At 41.7% G+C, this 21555-nt stretch overlaps 1 protein-coding gene across 2 annotated transcripts; it reads right to left on the reverse strand.

Annotated features, from left to right (window-relative positions):
• Positions 1–2275: 2275 nt before the first annotated feature.
• clgn (calmegin) lies at positions 2276–20985 on the reverse strand. 2 transcript variants are annotated; one of them, XM_033624836.2, is made up of 15 exons: positions 20731–20985; positions 17132–17401; positions 16923–16996; positions 16672–16730; positions 15444–15585; positions 12244–12325; positions 11787–11979; positions 11388–11577; positions 11127–11240; positions 10869–11025; positions 8625–8840; positions 8335–8451; positions 8086–8227; positions 7776–7942; positions 2276–3672 (listed from the first exon to the last, which is right to left on the reverse strand). In XM_033624836.2, the coding sequence occupies exons 1-15, from the start codon at positions 20968–20970 to the stop codon at positions 3601–3603; spliced, it is 2235 nt and encodes a 744-aa protein (XP_033480727.1). In that variant the 5' UTR covers positions 20971–20985; the 3' UTR covers positions 2276–3600. The 2 variants fall into 2 exon arrangements, with proteins under 2 accessions (XP_033480727.1, XP_033480728.1); XM_033624837.2 differs by having other exon boundaries at positions 20738–20931.
• Between the last annotated feature and the right edge of the window lie 570 nt (positions 20986–21555).

Here is a 21555-nt window from a genome sequence, read left to right on the forward strand (position 1 = left end):
AGAACTCATTAGGGAATATGTTAAAATTTAGCACAAATGTCCACTTGGGGGCGGCACGGTGGTGTGGTGGTTAGCACTGTTGCCTTACAGCAAGAGGGTTTCTGGTTCGATCCTAGAGGGAGCCCTTACGTGCAGAGCTTGCATGTTCTCCCCATGTCAGCGTGGGTTTTTAGAATAGAATAGAAATTTATTGTCACTGTTAAAAACAATGAAATGGAGTTTGGCAGCTCCAGCATGACAGCAGCATCATAATTAGATATACACACATTCAAGAATAAAGCATACATTGATGAAATAAAAGATTAAAAAAGTAGAAATAAGTTAAATAGATAGAAATAATAAAAGTGTAAATTGTGTAGACAATTCAGTCTGACATCAGACATCAGTCAGTTTTATGTTCAGTGTGTTATTGACAGTCAGTGTTAGGGATGATGGCAGCAACAGCTCGTGGGAAGAAGCTGCTTTTCAATCAGTTTGTTTTGAATTTTATTGTCCTGTATCTTCTCCCTGAGGGCAGCGGAGAGAACAGAGAATGTCCGGGGTGTGTGTGGTCCTTGGAGATGCTACTGGTCTTCTTTTTTAGTCAGCCAGTATAAATGTCTCCAGGTACTCCAGCTTCCTCCCACACATGTAGGTGTGAATGTGAGTGTGAATGGTTGTCTGTCTCTATGTGTCAGCCCTGCGATAGTCTGGCGACCTGTCCAGGGTGTACCCTGCCTCTTACCCTATGTCAGCTGGGATAGGCTCCAGCCCCCTGCAACTCTCAAGAGGATAAGCGTTTATGAAAATGGATGGATGGATGTCCATTTGGATTCACGAATGAACCGATTAAAATTTGGTGGTCAAAGGTCAGTTTGACCTCACAAAACATGTTTTTCGCTACTAATGACAAAACCAAAATATCTAATAGAATATAATGATGAAAAGATGGTATTTTATATTCCAAAGGCCAAAGGTCAGCTTCACTGTGACATCATAATGTTCTGCAAAAACACTTCTGGCCATTACTCAACATCACATATCAGGAACAGAAGAGGAGACATGTGGTCAGATACTGAATTGGTGACACAAATCTTGGGTGTCCAGTGTCCACCTTGAAACTGCTGATTTTCAATGAAAGCAGGTTCTCTTTAACCATTTAGCACTATTTAATGGTATCAGCATACTAACACATTTCTTCCCTGTTAAAAGTACCTCGGCCACAGGGTGCCATTTAGCTCACCTGGTAGAGCAGGCGCCCCATGAACAAAGGCTATGTCCTTGCTGCAGCGGCTGCAGGTTTGATTCTGACCTGCAACCCTTTGTTGCACGTCATCCTCCCATTTCCCCATCACGCTATCACTGTCCCACAAATAAAGGCCAAAAGCCCCAATAATAATAAGAAAAAGTACCTCAGCCGCTTCATCAGAATTTGTTTGCTGTTTCCTTCAGCGTAGTCACAATTGAAAAAGGGTAGCTATCATTTCCATGTAAGTGTGTGTTTGCACTGCCAAGGAAGTATCTGTTAGAATAGCATTCATATCATAATAATAATACCGTGGAAACCAGCTGTCTGCATTCAGATTAGCTGAACATAAAAAAGTAAAAAACACACTTTTTTTTAAAGATATGTACATTTGTGTTAGAGGATTAAAACAGGTAAAAAGAAAAGTCTATTTGCACACTGGAAAAGAAAACCAGGGTTTCCACTGTTATGGTAAAGCTGGAAGTCATGGAATTTCACAATCACATTTTCCGGGACTGGAAAAGTTATGGAATTAGTAAATATCACTGAAAGTTTGGGAAAAGTCATTGAATTTTGTTGTGTGTAATGAATTTGTTGCAGTAATCTTCTGTATCTTTCTTTCTGTAGCTGTTAACATACCTTTAATATGTGTTGATTTGTGACATTTTGTTTACCATCATGTACATTTCTTCATTTTCTCCACATATTCCATCTCTCCCTTCATGAATGCTGGCTGGCTGCACTTATGTCTAAATAGAGTTTGAGTGATGTTTTAGAAAACTCAAGGCAAATTCCAATTTTTTTTTATAATCCTTGAAAAGTTATGTCAACATTTAGAAATTCTGTCAATGAAAATGTGTGGGAACTGTGGAATATATTTTAAATGAAGATATTTAGAAACCTTTTATTGTCAAAGCCTTTTCTGAGAAGCTCTTTTCTATCATAGTTTGAAATGAAAGTAGGTTTTCTTTAACCATTTAACACTCAAATTTAAATTACTCAAAAATGAAGGACATAATGTGCCTCATTTGATCGGACTTTTGACAAATGTTTTTGTATTAAATAGTTTTATTTTCAAGAGCAATGTACAATTTGCAAACAAATGTAAACAGGGATATCTGCCAGAATCTGACAAGAATATGAACTACAAAAGCTTGACACAATATAAAACAAATAAATTAGCATCAATGGTTTCCCCAGGCAACAATCTAGAATGTGAACTCCAGCTAGTCTAGATGTTCTAGGAAAACACAGCTGTGTACTGACTGAATGAGACATGTTTTCACAGGTTTAATTTCCAGCTGTTTCCCGTAGAAATCCACAGATTTAGTCTTACTGACAACTGATGGCCAAGGCATTCAGCGTTAAAGCATTTCAACTAGACCTAGGCTCAGAATAAGCACACCAGTGGTATATTTTAAGAAAACTGCCTCAAGTCACTCAAAACACTGCATTATTAAATCTTTATTCATTCCAGCATAAAACAAATCATAAACAAAACCAATAAATAGGGTCATCTGTGCTAATCCTCAGTTTGCAGAATGCTATAACTTAGTATAAAACACATAAAAGTAACTGATGCTCCTTACAAACTACCTAAAATCTAAACAGAACATCCATTTTTAAAGAGGTAAACTTTTAAACCTAAGCTGAGACTTGTCAGCTGAAATGTCCTGACGATGCAGTAACATCTCATACAGCCTTTCCCAGCAGCCTGGAGTCCTCTGCTCCTGGCCTGTGATTGAAACTCAAACAATTTCAAACAAGGAAGGAACGTTGTCAAACTGTGTCCTCGAAACATGTTTAAAACAAAGGACACAAGAATAAAGTCTAACTTCTGAGATGTTGCCCCTATGATATGCTGTAAAATGGTATGAACAAGAGGAGTCGACGGCATCCTCTGCTGCCTTCACTCACAGAGGAGACACACTGGGAAATCTGTGGTGGCATATATACAGACAGAAGACTGACAGCAAAGACGGGGTGAACAGGGACAATCATGGAAGAGGTGGGCCTTTTTAGGCTGACAGGCATTTTGACAGTGACAGCTTAGAGAAGAGAAGGATGGAGGAGGGAAAACATTTAACTGCACAGAGTCTCCAGGGGATTCATCCGCTAAGTGAGCAGACAGGACGGAGAGACGAGACGAGGTGAGGGATGATACAGGATGTGGGTTGCGAGACTGCGGTCCTTTTGATGGGTGTGGCTGAGGGATGGAGGAGATGTGGGTGGGGCAGCCGCGGTGACTGCAGGCTACCAGGTGGTTTGGAGGAAATACATGCTGCTCCACTCAGAGGGGGGAACAGCAGCAGAGACGGCCTTTCCACCTCCTCCGCGTTGCGGGAGAAAGACTGTAGGCTGGGGATCTCACCTCTTCAGTCTTTCCGTACCCTCCTCTTTCTTACAGCTTGTTTGTAACTTTCTTCGGTGTCTCCTCCCTCCTTCGGCTGCAGGCCAGAATTTGAATGAAGGAAAAAGCAGATTTAACAGATGAGACATAAAACATCACTTTTGCATTTGCTGCATTACCAAAATGTACACAATGACGTAGTTAACACCATCTGGAAATGTTATCAAGTCAAAATCAGAGTGAATTTGATGCCTGCAACACGTGCCAATAAAGATAGGACAGAGGCGTGTTTACCACTGTGTGGCATTACCTTGTCTTTTAACAACACTCAGTGTTTTGGGAACTGAGGGTGATAATTTGTTTTGAAAGTGACATTCTTTCCCATTCTTGCTTGATATTTGACTCCAGTTGCTCAACAGTTCAGGGTCTCTGCTGTTGTATTTTGTGCTTCATAATGTTCCACACATTTTCAGTAGGAGACAGGTCTGGACTGCAGGCAGCCAGTCTAGTACCTGCACTCTTTCACTATGAAGCCACACTGTTTTAACACATGAAGAATGTGTCTGGTCTTGTTGGAATTAGAAGGGTCGTCCCTGAATGCTGGCTTTGAACTTTGAGCTGGTAACAGTCTGGATGGTCCCTTCCCTCTTGGGAGGATATGACGTCCATGATTTCCAAAAACAATTTGAAATGTGGACTCGTCAGACAACTGCACACTTTTCCCGTTAGTGTCAGTCCATCTCAGATGAGCTCTGGCTCAGCAGTGTTTCTGGATGTTGTTGTGATTGTTTTTAATCAATGTAAAGTGTCTTTGAGTACCATGAAAAGCATAAATAAAATGTGTCATTATTATTATTATTATTATTATTATTATTATTATTGTTATATATGGCTTCCACTTTCCATGGTAGAGTCTTAACTTGCATTTGTAGATGCAACGATGAACTGTGTTTACGGGCGGTGGTTTTCCAAAGTGTTCCTTCATATCCCTTATAAAACATGTCGGTGTTTAATGCAGTGATGTCTCAGCAGCCAAAGGTCGTGGCCATTCACTGATGGTTTTCAGTGTTGCCCCTCTCCAGATTCTCTGAGTCTTTTGATATTATGGATTGTAGATGGTGCAATCCCTAAATGCTTTGCAACTGTGCTTTGAGAAAAGTTGTTTTTAAACTGTTGGACTGTTTGATCACACAGTTTTACACAAACTGTGACACAGTTCCTAACAGAGCCTTTCGAGGATGCCCCGCTCATACCCAATAATGACCAATCATTTGTTAACAGTTTACCTGTTCACCTGTGAAATGATTCAAGCAGGTGTTCTTGAGCATTCAACAACTTCTCCAGTATTTTGGAACGTGTTGCAGCCATTAAATTCAAAAGGAGGTATTTTACAATCAGTACAAATCAGTTTGAACATTAAATATCATGTCTCTGTACTGTATCAAACTGAATATAGGTCAAAAAAGATTTGCAAATCATTGCATTGCATTTATTTATGTTTTAAACAGTGTCCAAAACTTTTCTGGAATCAGGGTTGTACTATCAAGTAGGGAAAAGCCGTGTGTTAATTTTTGGAAAATCACACAATGGTAATGAAAATGTATTCAGAAATAACCTCATCTCATAAATCATTTCTTTTAACTATTTTCGTTTAATTATGTCATCATATGCATGTTTAAACACAAGACTGTTTTTAATGAGACATAACTAATATGTGTATTGCGTAAATCAAACTGATGAGGTGATCGCTGAACACAACAGCGGAAAAGTTAGCAGTGCAGTATATTGTGTGCACAACATAATTTACAGTGGCAGCTGTCCTTTATTGGTATCCTACTGACAAATAAGACTTCCTGTTGTAGTATCAATACTTTAGGTATTGATCTGTTCTCTTGGGTTTGGGCCGGTGTAAACATTTTCAAACTGGTTTGATGTTTAGAGCTGGATCGCACCAGACAGGTGTACCAAATTTTACCACTAGGTGTTGCACTTGACTCAGCAGCCACTCCAGAGTGAAACATAATCCTATCACGTTGAATTGGGTAACATCAGAGCCCTCTGTCCATACTGACTCTGTTAAATATGCACTTCTGTTACCTCATGTGAACAAAGCACGAAGACTTCCTATCAGCTGTGCACTACAGATCAGACTGGAGATGTAACCACTTTAAAAGATGGTCGAGTACCTGCTCTCTTCCTATATTTATACTTTTTAAACAGAAAACATACATTTTATTTTGTGATATTTTCTGGAAATTACATTCATTCTAGCCAACAGCAGGTAGGTTGTTATTAGCCATGATCATTTATCAGAAACGTTAAGCTCCCCGGCGATCTCCCTCCAGCCAGCTGCCACCTTTTTTAGGGTTTGTATTGAAATAAAGAGGCATGGTATAGATTATAATTCATTTCAGCTTTAGAAATCAGCCATTTGTCCTCTATTGTGGCAATGCCAACGACAACAAGTGTCTGGAAAAAGTTTAACTCTAAATGGCGCACCATGTTGCTGGCAGCCAGTTAGGACACCTCTTTTATCGGCTTCAAATCTCAGATGTTTTCATTGAGAGATAAAGCCTGCCATGTCTTTTCAACCCAAAAAACACACAGACTTTTTTTTACAAACAAACTCATCATGCGCCTCTCCGTTCCCCTGCCACCTCTACTGAAATATGATCTCCTTCATTTTGCTGTGCTAGCCTCCAGCCTGTCAGACACTCGCGGCTCTGTTAGTCCATTTATAACAAACATAATATTATGTTAATCACGTTGTCATATTGCTTCTCATGCAATGAGTTGGATTTAGCTCTGTGAGGCCATCAGAATTTGCCAGAACTTGTCATAATGACAAATACCGGTTCAGATGGTTCAATTAAATCAAACCTGTTTAAATTTGTACACAAACTGTACTGCCAAAAAACTAAATTGACGAGACTTTACTATCCGCCCAATTACAATATTTAAGACCTTTGAAAGGGCTGCAGACACCAGGAAAGTTCTCACAAGCTCAATAGTATGTCAGATTTCTTCCATCACCACAGTGTAAGGCAAGCACACAATTTGTTGTGAGCTGTGACTTTTGCTGTTGTGTTGGTAAACACATAAACATGATGTTCTAGCTGCTCACTATGAGCATGAGATAAACTCTTCAATGTGTGTTAAAACCAGTTCACCCTTGTGGGACAAATAGATCAACTGTGACAGATGGAGAATCTTGTAATAGCTGCTGTCATTGCTGTGAAAGTCCAGAACAGATATTATGTTATGAAAAATGTCATCTGGTTAGTTTGGCAATGGAGATTTTGCAGCTGTTTTCTGGTTAATGAAAATAATCTTACTCTTTAAGAAAAAGGTCTGTCTCTGTCGGGATCCCCTCCATGATGTTGGTCACTCAGAATAACAATCAGAGCCTGTCAGTGTTAGTAGTCATTTTTTAGTGTCATTTTAGTAGACAGAGATTGTGGGTGTGAACATGCCTCGAGTGGTTACACTGAAGACCGTTGTTTCCTGGCTGCTGAGTGGAGTGACGGGGGCTAACATTAGCACCAGAGCAAGTACCGACTCTGGCCCTGGACGAAACGCTATATACAATAACCAACAGTAAACACTGTATGTAATATGTACAAAGCTAACCGTCTAAAGTGGAATACCTAAATTAAGGATAAAGGTAACTGTTAACGTTACTGTAGAGTTGACAGAAAGTAAACATAAGTGCAGTTTGTAAAAAAACATACACACTCAGGGCCCCAGGAAAGCAGCTCAGCCTTGCAGCCAATTTTATCCAGTGGTCACTCGCAGTATTTGCAAAAAAAAAAAAAAAAATCCACTGCAGCCCAAAAAGCGTTTTCCCTATAGACCACCATTATAAAAGAGACATCTATATAACTGTTGACAGGACACCTCGAACTGCAAACCAGGTCAGGTGCAGCAGCAAAATAAACAGCAAAACAACGATCAATATCAGTTGTGTGTCAGCAGATATGGCTCTTAAACAGTCATCAATCAGTATTGGTGGGAAAATTGAGATCAGGGTATCTCTACTGTTGCTACTGTTGGATAAAAAACAGAAGATAAAGTAGGTGGTGAACTTGAGGGTCTGGATTCAGATATCAATTCCAAGAGTGCACATGAATCCTCAGATACCTATCAACACCATGAGCTCATGGTGCTGAGCAGGCAAGAGAAACTCACAATGACACCAACCTCATCTTCTAATGTTCTCTCAGGAGCTTTGCTCTCCTCTTCTCCCTCCTCCTCCGCCTCCCCTTCCTCTTCTTCCTCATCATCATCCCCCTCTAGATTGTCACCTCCCGCATTGGCTTCATCCTCCTCCTCCTCCTCCTCCTCATCCTCCTCAGCCTCTTCTGATACTTTTGAGAGAGGGAGAGTAGAGATGAAGACAGGGAGGACAAAGATACGAGACACTAGAACAATGTAGCAGTAAAGTTACAATACTTTAATCAATACAGCACCAGCAGAGGGCTGTGTGATGACCTGTGTTTGACCCGCTAACCTGCAGCTGGTGTTCCTTCTGTAGCCTCGGCTGCTTTGTCTTCCTCATCTGCTGCTGCCTCCTCTTCTTCTTCTTCCTCCTCTTCCTCTTCATCAGCCCGAGGAGGATCCACCTTCTTGTACACGTAGTCATCATCTGATTTCTATGGCACAAATGAGAGATGGGATCACAGTCAGGTTTAGAGAACTTGCTGGTGTGCTTCTGCAATAATCGGGGATCAGAATAAATCACTCATTAGGTTTACAGTACCTTTGGCCAGCAGAAGAGCACAGCCAGTCCTACAGGCAGGCCAACTGTCAGTATGTAAATCACCCAGAGCCACGGCCGTTCCTCTGCTGCCATCATCAGCTGAGCAAAAATCCCCGGCTGGTGGAATTGAAGGGTGAGGACAGACAAAAGACCAGAGTGCAAGAGCAAATAGTGAGCCTATTCTTCACAGAAACTGACAGCCCTGAAGAAAATTGTATGCACATAATGAAAATAGAAATGTCTGTTAGGGTGCTGCTCTATTTTCTTGTTGCCTTTACAATCAGACTGACCTCATTAGCGCTGGCTACCAGTTTCTTCAGCCCCCAGCTGTCAGAGGCCCAGCGGTCAGCCACCTCCTTGTGAGAGGTGATGATGAAGTTGTCGAAGTAGATATCTGAGGTCATGGACCACAACTCCAAGCCCACAGCCTTGAAAGGTGTCATCCTAAATGGTTGCAGGTCCTCAAAATATTCTGGGTTATCAATCTTACGCGGCTTCCAGACTCCCTTGGGAGAAGACAAAGAGAGTAGAGGAAAACAATGAAGAGGGTTTCAGCCAATGGACAGACATACAGCATCTCCAACAGGTAAATGCGCCTTTCTAGTCATCCGACCACTCAAAGCGCTTTTTACACTACGAGTCACATTCACCCATTCATACACTGGTGGCCGAGGCTACCATACAAGGTGCCACCTGCTACTCAGTTTTAACACACTCACACACCGATGGAACAGCCATCGGGAGCAATTTGGGGTTCAGTATCTTGCTCAAGGATACTTCGACATGCAGCCTGGTGGAGCCAGGGATCGAACCGCTGATCTTTCGATTGGTGGATGACCCGCTCTACCTCTGAGCCACAGCCGCCTGTGCTATACATAACACAGAGAGTAAACTGTCTCTTGGTTGAGTGCTGCAGTATGCAACTCACGAGTCATGTTTTAAAGAAGCAAAGCTAAGAAGAGTAAATAAACAGTCAGAGTAATAGACTGATCATAGATCAGTGTGTAAAGCTACAATCACATTACAAGCAAATGTGGTCCAAATGTGATTTTGTTGTTCTCCTATGACACAGATCTGATTTTTTCAGAGAAGAGTGAACATAAGAATCCATTTTATTTTAAATCAGATCAACAACATCAGACAGCACTATCCTGTTTATTTTTTGTCACCACCCAAGCATGATATATCAAGATTATCAATACATGGAACATGTTTCTGTTAGTAGTAGTCACTGCAACTTTCTGCACCACTGCTAATGATACGGCATGCATCATCTAATGTTGTTATTAGGCTGTTTTATATATTTTCGGTTTACTTTAACAGCCAAACCAGTGTTCCAGACTGTTGTTACAGTCTGTGACTGTTGTTGTTCTGTTTAACAGGCATGCGTGAGTGAGAAAATGGCTTAAACTAACTTTACAGACCGTTGTAAAGTCTATGACTTCTGTTACAGTCTGCAAATCGTTTCATTTATTTTCCTCGCCCCACACTGATGCAAAAATTTTGCCAGTAGTTATCTAAACTGCATATTACTCCAGAGATGAAATAAATCCATGTCATAACCATTTTAAATTTAAAGTCAAGTACTTAAGAAAAATACTGATTCTCCAGTTCAGGGAAAGGATTGCTGTGATATACAGCGATTACAGTGACACATAGGGCCTAATATTATGACAAATCTCAAAACATGCTGCTATTGTCATTGATTTTAAGAGAAGAAGATGTTGAACCACAGTGTTTAACTATATATCCCTAACATTACAGCTACGGCTGAAAATGACAACAGAAATAAACAAGTGTGCTGATTTTACATATCTCTGCTATTTAAATCAATGGCCATGTGTCTACTCATAAGTTACTGTTGTTAGCAAGACATCACGGTGATTCAGTCTACTGAGTGGTTGGTAGATTTTGGAATCCACACTAAGTTCATTTCCAACCCTGGTGTGATGTTATTGGTTGCATCTAAGGCATTCTCTGAACCCATCGGCTGTATTCGGCGTTTGACTTCCGGCAGACGGCGATACAGCCTCTGGGGGCAGACTCCTGATTTTTTGGCATTCCGGTTTGAGGAGGCGAATTTCCGTTTCCGACTTCCGTTTATATATAATAAGTAAACATGCTGAACCATTGCGATGGATTCAGAGTTTGCAGTGACGCCAATTATGTTCCGCCTCGTTAGTTCACCGCACGGACCGTTTAACCTGGCAACAACTGCAGCCGGCTCAAACGTGATTGGTCAATATCACGCGGACTACAAACAGCCTAGCACCGGAAACCAGGGCTCTTCCGCTGTAGAGTCTGTAAATAGAGACTACATCTGAGGTGATTCAGGGCAGAGATCTGTTCACACTGATGTCAGATATGGGTCAGTTTAAACATGAATGTGAACAGTTAGAGCAAGCAGAAAGACTGGATCTGGGGAAAATACTCACAATGTGAACATAGCCCGAGTTTGATTTCTCTGACCCAAGTAGTAAAAATAAACTCTAATAAAGCCAAAACAGCTTGATAGTCCCTGGTTTCATAGTTACCTGATAGTTGGGATTGTCCACCAGAGGGGCTTTCCATTTCCCCTTGTACTGAGGGTTGTTAATCTTTGGACGCTTCCACTCCCCACAGCCGGGGGCCGTCTCACAGGCTGGGTTCGGAATCTGCGGGGCTTCCCACTCTCCATCCATCTCCTCTTCCCTGCTCACAGAGAAGAGCTATCAGGCTGAATCCCTTCCTCACTGTTACATGATTTAGATGTTGCTCGTGGATTTGTTTGGGTGGTGAATGTGTTTGTTTACCAGTCTTCTGGTTTCTCAGCGTTGGGGTCCGGGACAAACTCTGGTTCATCGTCCAGCCAGCCCTCTGGCTTCAAAGCATCAGGGTCATCGATCTTTGCTGGAGCATCCTCATCCCTGCCACACACACACACACACACACACACACACACACACACACAGCCATGCTTGTTATAATTAACTATGTCACTGAGGTCCAAACATTCAAACATGTCCAATCTGCAACAAAATCTACACTGTCTTCTAGTATGGGGTTGTACTCACCAGTCATCAGGCTTGACAGCCTCAGGGTCAGGAATCTTGGCCCTCTCATCCCAGTCCTCTGGCTTGGAGTCAGTCGGGTCATCTATCTCTTTGGGTGGGTTGACTGGGGGCACCACGTCATGCAGCAGGCTGCCGCGACTCACACTGGACTGGTCGATGAACATCTCGTAGCTGTTGTCTGGGTTCAGGACTGACAACAGAGACAAATGTTGAATGAATGTGTGAGTAAAATGAGAAATGGAGATTTTATAAAAACAGAGAAAGGTATGCAGGTACATGTGAAACTGAAGTTGGAGTTATTAAGCTCCAATGTGGTACAGAAGCTATTATTACATATTAAAGACACATTTCAGAGAGATGTAAAAACATTTATGTTCTCTTTTTAAACTGTCTGTGTACCCAATGTGTAAAGGTGAGTCTTCTTGTCAGTGTAGAACTTCTTGAGGTCCACATCGGCCCTCTTGGCATGCTTCTCTTCTGTGTCTTTGTTCAGAGGATTCTGATGGCGGAAGATGAAGTGCAGCTTGTAATCTTCGCCACATTTGTCTGGTCCAAACATGATGGTATAGGGTGTCCGGTCGTGGAATTGCTTCTACAGTGCACCAAAAACAAGTTTAATTTTAAAGAGTAACCAAAGTCTATTTAGTCTCAATCTAAACAACCTTTATGCAGTTCTACCTAAAATGCAAAACAAGGGAGGAATGCTCTGAAGGTTTTGGATTGTGTTTCTATCAGTACTAACAAAGATAACTAGTTCTTGCTCCAATGTAAGATGCTTTGGATTTAATGGCCTGTGTACAACATACTTTTACACATTATAAATGGAGTAAGGTAGAATGACAACATGTATACCAACCAGACTGAGACTGCCAGTGTCTGAAAGCAGTTTGATGTAGGCTCCACCACAATCGATACCATCCTGGAAATTCACCTCATACCTGCAAACACAACACAACAAAACAGTTTAACAAGGTTGGGCCCTGTTTCGGACAGCGGGTTTGGTTAAAACTTTGAGTTAAGCCCGGTCTACACTGTGTGATTTTGGACTGTCTTATGTCCTATGTCGCACCGTGAGAGAGGTTCAAGGATGGCCATTGTCACAGTCCTGTGATCAAAGACAGCCTGGGATAAAATTCTGACAGTGTCAGAAATTTGGGATGATCATCTCACAGTGTGACTGCTGTTACGACCTACATCTACTAACCAACCAATAGAAATGCAGCATGAAATGACACACTGGCACTAAAAACAGACGGATAACAGCTTGCCATGGAGGCAAAACGCACTCAAAGAAATGTGTGGGATTCCAGCAAAGAGGAAAACCTTGTGGTTGTGGCAGCAGAGGCCTTGCCTGTATGATGTGTCCTCCAGCTCCTACCATGACCGCGTAAAGAAGGAAGAAGCATGGAAGGAAATAGTGGCGGAGTTGCAGCTACCAGGTGAGCAACCTAGCAGCTAGCAAACACACACACACACACACACCACAGTATATAGTGCCCACAAAACTATTTAATAATGTGACCCTCTATGTTGTGCTTCACAGTTGGAGAGGTAATAACCTGTGCAGTATCCTTGCGCACTCAGTATGGGAAGCTGTTGCATCGTACGTCATAGCCTGTGATTCAGTAGGCGTTGTCAACGTACAGTCTACATTCATCAAAACTGATGTCGTACCCAAGTTTATTAGACCCATGTTACACAGTGTAGCTGCACTAAATTTATTCATCTTCTAACCGCTTCATCCTCTTGAGGGTCGCGGGGGGGCTGGAGCCTATCCCAGCTGACATTGGGCGAGAGGCAGGGTACACCCTGGACAGGTCGCCGGACTATCGCAGGGCTGACACATAGAGACAAACAACCATTCACGCTCACATTCACACCTACGGACAATTTAGAGTTATCAATTAACCTAGTCCCCAATCTGCATGTCTTTGGACTGTGGGAGGAAGCCAGAGTGCCCGGAGAGAACCCACGCTAACACGGGGAGAACATGCAAACTCCGCACAGAGGGGCTCCCACACCCGGGACTGAACCGGCAACCCTCTTGCTGTGAGGCGACAGTGCTAACCACCACACCACCGTGCCGCCCCGCACTAAATTTATAAGATTAATAAAATCTCACAATCTGTAGGAGGCTTTAGTTAACCCTGAGATAAGAGAAACTCTGGGTTTTCTTTTCCAGAAAGTGAGGTAGCTTAAACTGTGGGTCAGTGGTTAATGACTCTGTGAACCTTATCTGCTCGCTGGCAGGTTTTTCTCAACAAACTGACTTTTTCCGCTATCTCCACCCTTTTACAGAGCCAGCAAGGGTGTTTCATTTCCTCGTTGATTCAGTTTGTATCAAAGTGGAGCTTTACTGTATGGCAGAATCAAATTCCTAGTTGAATACCAATTTGCTACTCTGTACTGAATAAAGTTACTGCCTTTATACCCTGTCAGTCGTTTCTTTGAACAGCGGTTGTTTCCCTCACATTTGAATACACTACATCAAGTCACCCTTAATCTCTGTAACAACATATCTGCATATGTATGCTTTAGCATCTTCAGATGGTAGCTGATGGGTTCCAAGGTTGAGTCACCCTCAACTCAGAATATAACCTCTGCGTGTCCTTTTTGCAAGACGAAGTTCCTTTTTTTAATAGGTAACACTGTGACTCTTTACACAAGACAGCTGTCAGTTTGTCAGAGCACTTCAACCAAAATGTTTATTGCACGTGTCATCTCAGTTGTAATTGTAAAAATCAGTATGAATGAATAAATATCTCTGTCACTCATGATGTGATTGGTCCCATTGATGGAACATAATTCTTTTAATATTGGAGATTATATGTTGATATGTCAGAGTGAGCAGGCTCCTGTCAGCTACAGAATGAAAGAGGTTTATTTTAGATAGACTGAACGTGTCTAACAGCATTTCAGTGACTGTGTTTAAATTTACATTTGTTGAAGTAGCTCAAAAAAAGGCACTAAATGCTGTTGAGCCAAAAATGTACATAGATTCTATGATTTAAAATATACTGTATTTTACCTTACATATCTTTTCAAGTGCAAATCGTCAACCACATTATTACTGAATCAGATCGTGAGCTTACAATTATGTCTCTATGTCTTTGATCTATATATTATTAAAATCTTCATCTGTATCAGTTATCTCCAGTTGCTGCCCCCTATTAAATGGCTCATCCCAAACTCCTCTATCTAAACTGTATAACCTCTCAGTGATCAGGAAAGCCCCTCTGATCACAGAGCACCCTTTTCACCTCTTCTACCACTCACACACCACAACACAGTTACTACCATCAAGCAGCCAGTACAAAGTCCCACTGGCCCCAACAAGAAATCCTTCATTCTCTCTGCAATAACCACTCCGAACAATCTAAAATAGACACTGCACTTTAACCTATTTTTATCAGTTGCTGTTTTAACAGTCCCCTTTTTGTATTTGTTTTAAATGTGAATTGTGTGTATTGTTGAGCCTTGTCAGTGGAGAATTTCTGTCACTGCTGGGACAGACAATGAAGTCTATCTATCTATCTATCTATCTATACATACATCCACACATAACACAATAAAAATGTATAGTGTTAAGTTTTCAACACTTCCCCCCCATTCTGACTCAGGTTCTTTTATTAGATAAATGTTCACAGTCAGCATATACATGCATTAATATCTCAACCTCCATCAAATTCAAATGAAAGCTCTGCCTTTTATTTACCTGTTACATTCACCGCACACAAGCTTAATTCAATGAAAATACTCAGACTTGATTGAACAAACTCTGATCAGCTGTTCTGAGAAACTTTCTGAGAAAGTCAGAGTTTTCCATCTCAAGGTTAGAAAATTTAGAGGCCAGGGTTCAACTCAGAGTTTGCTAAACCTGCTTTCTTGAATAAACCCCTGGTCACATTATTCCACACATGGTTTTGTTAATTGTAAAGTACAAACAACAGATTTTAGTTACTTACTTATACATAAACAAACCACTGTAGCTCATGGAAAAAGTCCATTTGGGTTGAACAAAAATGAGAGTGCATGACTGTGCATGTTTGGACTCACTGTACGACCAGAGGTTCATCCTGGAAGACAAAGGGTTTGTTCAGCATTGCGGAGATAGCATGGTGTTTGGCCCGGGACTTGAGCACCAGACCCTTGTCTCCTGGAACTTTGTTCTCCTTCAGCTGCTCCACAGCCCACTTCCCTACAGCCAGAGAGGAGATATTCAACATTTATTGTCACAGTGTAGCTGCAGAGTCTCAGAACTGAGGCGATGTGTCCTCATATCTCAGCAATTAAGCTGCCTTAGTGAAATGCTATCATAACCAGTAGAGATGGTGGCCCAAACTATATTAAGACCCATGATGTAAACTTCTTTATTTCATCAGAAAAGTGAGTCTGTGGGGGGTAAATGTAAAACAGTCCCTACAGGATGATGTGATTGCAACAATCAACGAAAATTCAGCCAATCCTTGTGAATTCAGTGTGACCTTGCAATTATGTCCAATCCCTGCAACTCTGACTATCAAAAACAGGTAAAATCTCATGTCATTTTAGAGCTCTGCACAGTGTATTGATCCGCTCAGCCCCTCCTTGCGCCTCTGTCTCTTTCTGTTAATCATGAGACTACTGCTACACCTGGGACAGAGTCACTCACAAATAGGCCTTTTCCACTCTCACATAAGTGTTATGCATAACTGTTAGCATCAGGCAGCTAACATTACCCAGTGTTTGTTAACAGGTTTAATGACTGAGTCGAGCCATTTAGGTTTCAGTGTGAGATTGTCGTGACAGTTTAATGGCTCAGTGTTGGATAATAGCTGCTGCTGCTGTGTTAGCACGTGCTAACCAGGCAGAGAGAGCAGAAGGACAGGCAGCTTGAGGGGACGGTTCTTCAGCGCTGCTTCGAATGGCAGCAACAGCTGACTGTTGCCGATCAGTTGTTGTTGTCCCCCTTTCGTTTACCCCCCACCATCATATATGCACTCTAATTCTGTGGGAAACACTGAATATTTATAATAACAGGCAATCCAAGACAGCATCACAACTATCTGTACAATTTTCACTTGCTCCCACAACTTTGCTGCCAAAAAAAAAATCTATTTTTTTTTTAAAAGAAAAGCCTATAAACATAACAACATGCAATGAATTTTTTTTTTTTTTTTTTTTTTAAAAAGCTGTTGTGAAATCAGCATTTCATGCTGCAACAATCCCAAAAACAGCAAGTTGTGTCCCTGCAAGTTATCAAATGTACACGTCTGGTTTACCAGAAAGGTAAAAAGCAACTAACCGTCATATTTGGCGATGTCATCATCTGCATCTCCCTTCACTGTCTCTGACAGCTGCCAACTGTGGAGATCAACATCACAAAACTCTAAGATTCTACACAAGAAAAGGTGTCACACACACACACTGCGACCACTGATTGTGTAAGTTGATCCTCATCAATCACTTCCATCAAAGGGTCATGTATCCCAGCATGCATCAAACATTTGCACTGTATTTTTAGCAGCACTTGGTGGAAAATCTGTCAGGCTCTACCTGTCCAGTGACCCGTCATCAAACGTCTCTGCAAAATAGACTTCTCCAGTGGGAACCGGAGTCTTGTATGTTACCTGGGGAGCACAAACCATAAATTAGTGGTTGAAGTCTAAAGGCCATTTTCTTTTCATCCACAGCTTTGTAACAATGAAGAAAATCTTTGATATACTTCAGTTTCACAAATGACTTTTACTTAACCCATTCCTGACCTGGAAGGAGACATTTGCATCCATTCCTGCTTTGCCAACCTTCCCACTTTCTGTGCCGTCTGTCTTATCAGAGTGGTCCTCATCCGCCACAGACGCCTCTTCCTCTTCCTCCTCCTCCTCTGCCATCAGAACCTTTAATTCCTCCTCGTCCAACCCCACATCTTCATCATTGTCTGAAACATCAATCTCCACCTGCTTTTGTTGGGTTGCTAGAGCTGTCACAGCCAGGGAGGACAGGAGCAGTGCGCACCACATCCAACCCAACTTCATCTGTATGGGGAGGGTAGAGGGTGGGGGTGGTGATAGCAGAAAGGTGAACAGAATGTGAGATAAGGGCGTCAAAGATGAGCATGTTGTGAGCAGAGCAAGGAGGGTGTGGTATGGGAGGATTAGGGAAAGGTATGGGATGAAGAGGCAAGTGTAAGGTGTTAGTTATGGAGCACAACGGGGCGTGTGAGAGTGTGTGTGTGTGTGTGTGTGTGTGTGTGTGTGTGTAAAAGAATGGAGGGATAAGAGGGTGAGAGAAAAAAAGAGATTGAGATCACATTAGTACAAAGTGTTACTAAATGTAGGGCCTGTGTACTCAGCTTACATCCTTTTCACACATTTTTTCCACCATTTCCTTACAAAACTGCTCCCTCTTTGTTGTTATACTTTACCACCAGATACATCATAAAGACAGACTCCTTCTAGGCAGATGCCAGAAACATCTGTGCTTTCAAATCTGCAGCATGCAACTAGCCTCTTTGGATTTATAAAATGGATTTCAAATCTTTGTGTGTGTCCTAATACGCATTTGAAACCTTACCTGGAGAAATACAGGTACAATTCAGAGATCTGTTACACCAAATAACAGCTTCAATGAGCTATTGATCAGGCCACACCTGCTGACTCTTGTTGTGAGCAGCAGGAGTTAAGAAAGCATCACTGCAGACAGCAGAGCAGCACGCTTCTCTTCATTCCTAATTAACTTTCATGCCCATACCGGTGTTATTCTATTTGCTAACATCAGAGCACAGAAGGATCAAAAGGATAAACATAAGGGAGAGATGATGAACCGGCTGCACTATTAAGAACCTCGTCTTGAAAAGCATCAAAATGTTGTTAATTTACTTACACCTTTGGTCTGAGCATCAAAATAGAGCCTGAGGGAAGGATTCCCTCGCACCCCCTGTCAGAAGTCTTGGCTAAACCCTAAATGTCCTCAAATACTAGAAACAACCCTGCATACACCTGACCTATGACCTGCGACTGGCCCCTGGCCTCCTGTCCTGTCATTTTGTAAAAGTGGCCCCCAGGCAAAGCAAGCTGAGAATCCCTGCGTTAAAGGCTTCCCTGTCAGACGGAAAGGTAAAGCAGTGAAACTACACTCAATATAGTATGAACTGATATTGATTTTTTTAAGGTGGCTACAATATGTTTTGTTGCTGTACCCTCTACAGCAGTACATTACTTAGCTTCCATGTCAGACTCCAGCCTGTTTCTCCAAACTGAGAGTGTGCCAACCTCCATCTACTATATGTAATACATTAACCGTGGATAAGAACCCCATACAACCCCACTTCAAAAAAATCCGACCTATCCCTGCATTGCAAAAACTATTTTGTGCTGTTGGTTGTTGCTGCGTAGAATCCGGTCAAGATATTAAGTGGTCACAATCATAGCAATGGATTGCTTAGAGACCTAAATTTATTGGCTTCTTGTGACATTAATCTAAACTAGTCAGCCAGTTCTTGGATTTTCTGTTCTAACCAGTGACTTTTATTTGTGTCCATAAAAGAACTAACAGTTTGAACGTTCAGCTGTTTTAACATGAACAGGGTAATTTACCTTTACTTTATAAAAGTGGGCATGGCTTTTGCAGTGTCCACATCATAGAAACCTCAACAGTAAAATGAACTGTTTGAGGAAAACACTTTACTGGTTGGATGCACCATAATCCCACAGCCTTCTTGTTCTAAATGACCTCAATAAAAGGTTTATACATCAAGTTTAGATTAACTGGTGCAAAATTCAACATCGCTCTCCTTATGTGAATTTGTTTGAGGCTATTTCCTCATGAAACATGTCAAAGCTTAGCTTTGCTTGCTGATTAAACACACAGACACAGGAACCAACAACGGCAATGTGGAGCTCATATGACCCCAGCATTTTGACAGTATATCTTATTTTATAATAACACACAAGTAACCTTCGATGAATCGCAGTGGCATTTTGAATGGAAATATGTCAGGCAATATTCTTTCTTGCTGTCAATCCTACAGTTAAATAGCTAAGTTCTCCCTTTGGAGAAGGCTCTGGCTGTGGCCAAAGTCAAACAAGGTATCCTGAGAGCTGCCACTGTCTGTGATGAGTCATCTCAACCCCACATCTGTTAAGACAAGCTTATCATTACCAGCACAGTGAAAGAGGCTAAAGAGCTGACTGTATAGTGTGTGCTGTAAAAGTCAAACTATTCTCAAACTCCCCATTGCGCATTTATTCACTTATTGGGGAAATGGACATAAATCAACATTGCTATGAATGTGCCAGTGTTGGCCAGCTGGCTAATTTTCAACTGCAGTCCTTTGGAGAGATGTTTTGAAACTAATGAGGTGATGGTTTAAATTTATAGACAGAACAAGCCATGCAGAGCGTCAGGAAACAGCAATACAGCAAGAATACCCTGTGCATAATACATGAATATAGTACATGAAGCAATGCAAGCAACACAAAGCATGAAAACACAGCAAAGCAACACTACTTATAACAGCAACCATTTTTTGACACATGCACCCATGCAGAGCAGTTAAAAGACATGTAGAAAATACACCAATCACAATTATGATGCAGAGATGCAGTTACAGGATGATAAAGAGGTTATATCATACACCTAAGTTAGCACATAATCCATGCAACACAGTTATAAGACACTGCTATAGAAGATCATACTACATTATAGACGTGGTATGACAGAAGTGGTAAAATACAAGTAAATAAGTCATACACATATCTAACAAAATCAACTAACTGTTAGATATTATATCTGGATGTCTGCCACCACAGCCAATCTAGTTTAAATTAAGCTTCAGCCCTATGCATCACACTCTGTAGCTTACTAAGGTAACTAAACATCCCTACCAGCCTCTGGTTGGCGTCAACATTGCCAGGAAGGTCTTATCTCATTTTTTATCACTGCGAGAAGGAGCTTACTACTCAACAGATCTAGAAACGACACAGAAAAGGTCACAGGACAGGGCTGTGGAGCTAACATGGCTGCCACCGAACACTGAAATGTCCAAACTCTTTTAGATGAATGGCTCTGGCTGCAGCACCTGCACCGCTTGCTAGCTATGCTAACTGAACGGCGCGCCAATCATAAACAGGGAATGTTAGCATAGGCTTAGATAGTAACCTAACAGGCTTATAAAATGAGCCCGCTGATTTAACATACCCTGGCGTTAAAAACACAAACAGCAAATATTATTTCAACGTGAAGGGTGTCCGGAAATGTCTTGTTAGAGTGCAACAATTAGTGGACAGCAACGGTTAGCTTGCTAACTTAGCAGCGATGTAGCACGGGGGGGATGGAGAGAATGAATGAGCGCGCTCAAACAAACCTTGCACCTTTTTGTAAATGCAAAGACAATCTCTCGATGAAAGCCGTTTCTCCGCTTAGAAAAAACAGAGGAAGTGTCTTGTGCGTTCGGCCCACTGAGAGTACCACCGAGGCTTGCCGTATACCGAGGAGAAAAACACAGTAGTCGGTTGGAGAAGATGGAACGTAGATGACAGCTTTGCCCGGATAACGGTACACGGTCGGTGAGTGAACGAGTCCCTGCAAGTGGGCATGCGCACATCGCGCAGATGGAGAGCGAGAGTGGTGCCTTCACGTGCCACCGTGACATACATTATCCGAGCTGAGAGAGATGACCCGTTGCTCACACACCGGACACCCGGCCCTTCTTTCTTTGTCTATTAATATTGCTGTTCTCTTGCATGAGATACGTTTTGAATACATTACATTTATTATCAAGGCGACTAGAAAATTGTCACCACTACTTGAACTGTAATTTCTATACTGTAATTCAGCTTTTTTTTAAATTTTAAACCCTCCTGAGGCCAGAAATGTTTTTCCTTAAGCGTCCCTTAGTGTCTGGGGAAAATGCACGACACTCCCTTCACCTTATAATATATAATATGTGTTTTTGTTTTGTTTTGTTTTGTTTTGTTTTTATGATATGTCCAAGGTCTACTGGAAATTAAAAATCCAACTATAATTTCTGTCTACAATTTCTGACTATGATAAATGCTGTAATTTTTGGTGATTTGGGGTTGTGGTTCTGGGGTTCAGGCCATAAGTGTATTATGAGACCTGGATATAACGTTGGAGGTGGGCCCTCATTCATTCCTATAAAGATGCTCAATGACACATGAAGCCAAGA

Source organism: Epinephelus lanceolatus, chromosome 3 (genome assembly GCF_041903045.1).
Source record: "Epinephelus lanceolatus isolate andai-2023 chromosome 3, ASM4190304v1, whole genome shotgun sequence".
In the NCBI taxonomy this organism is placed as follows: domain Eukaryota; kingdom Metazoa; phylum Chordata; class Actinopteri; order Perciformes; family Serranidae; genus Epinephelus; species Epinephelus lanceolatus.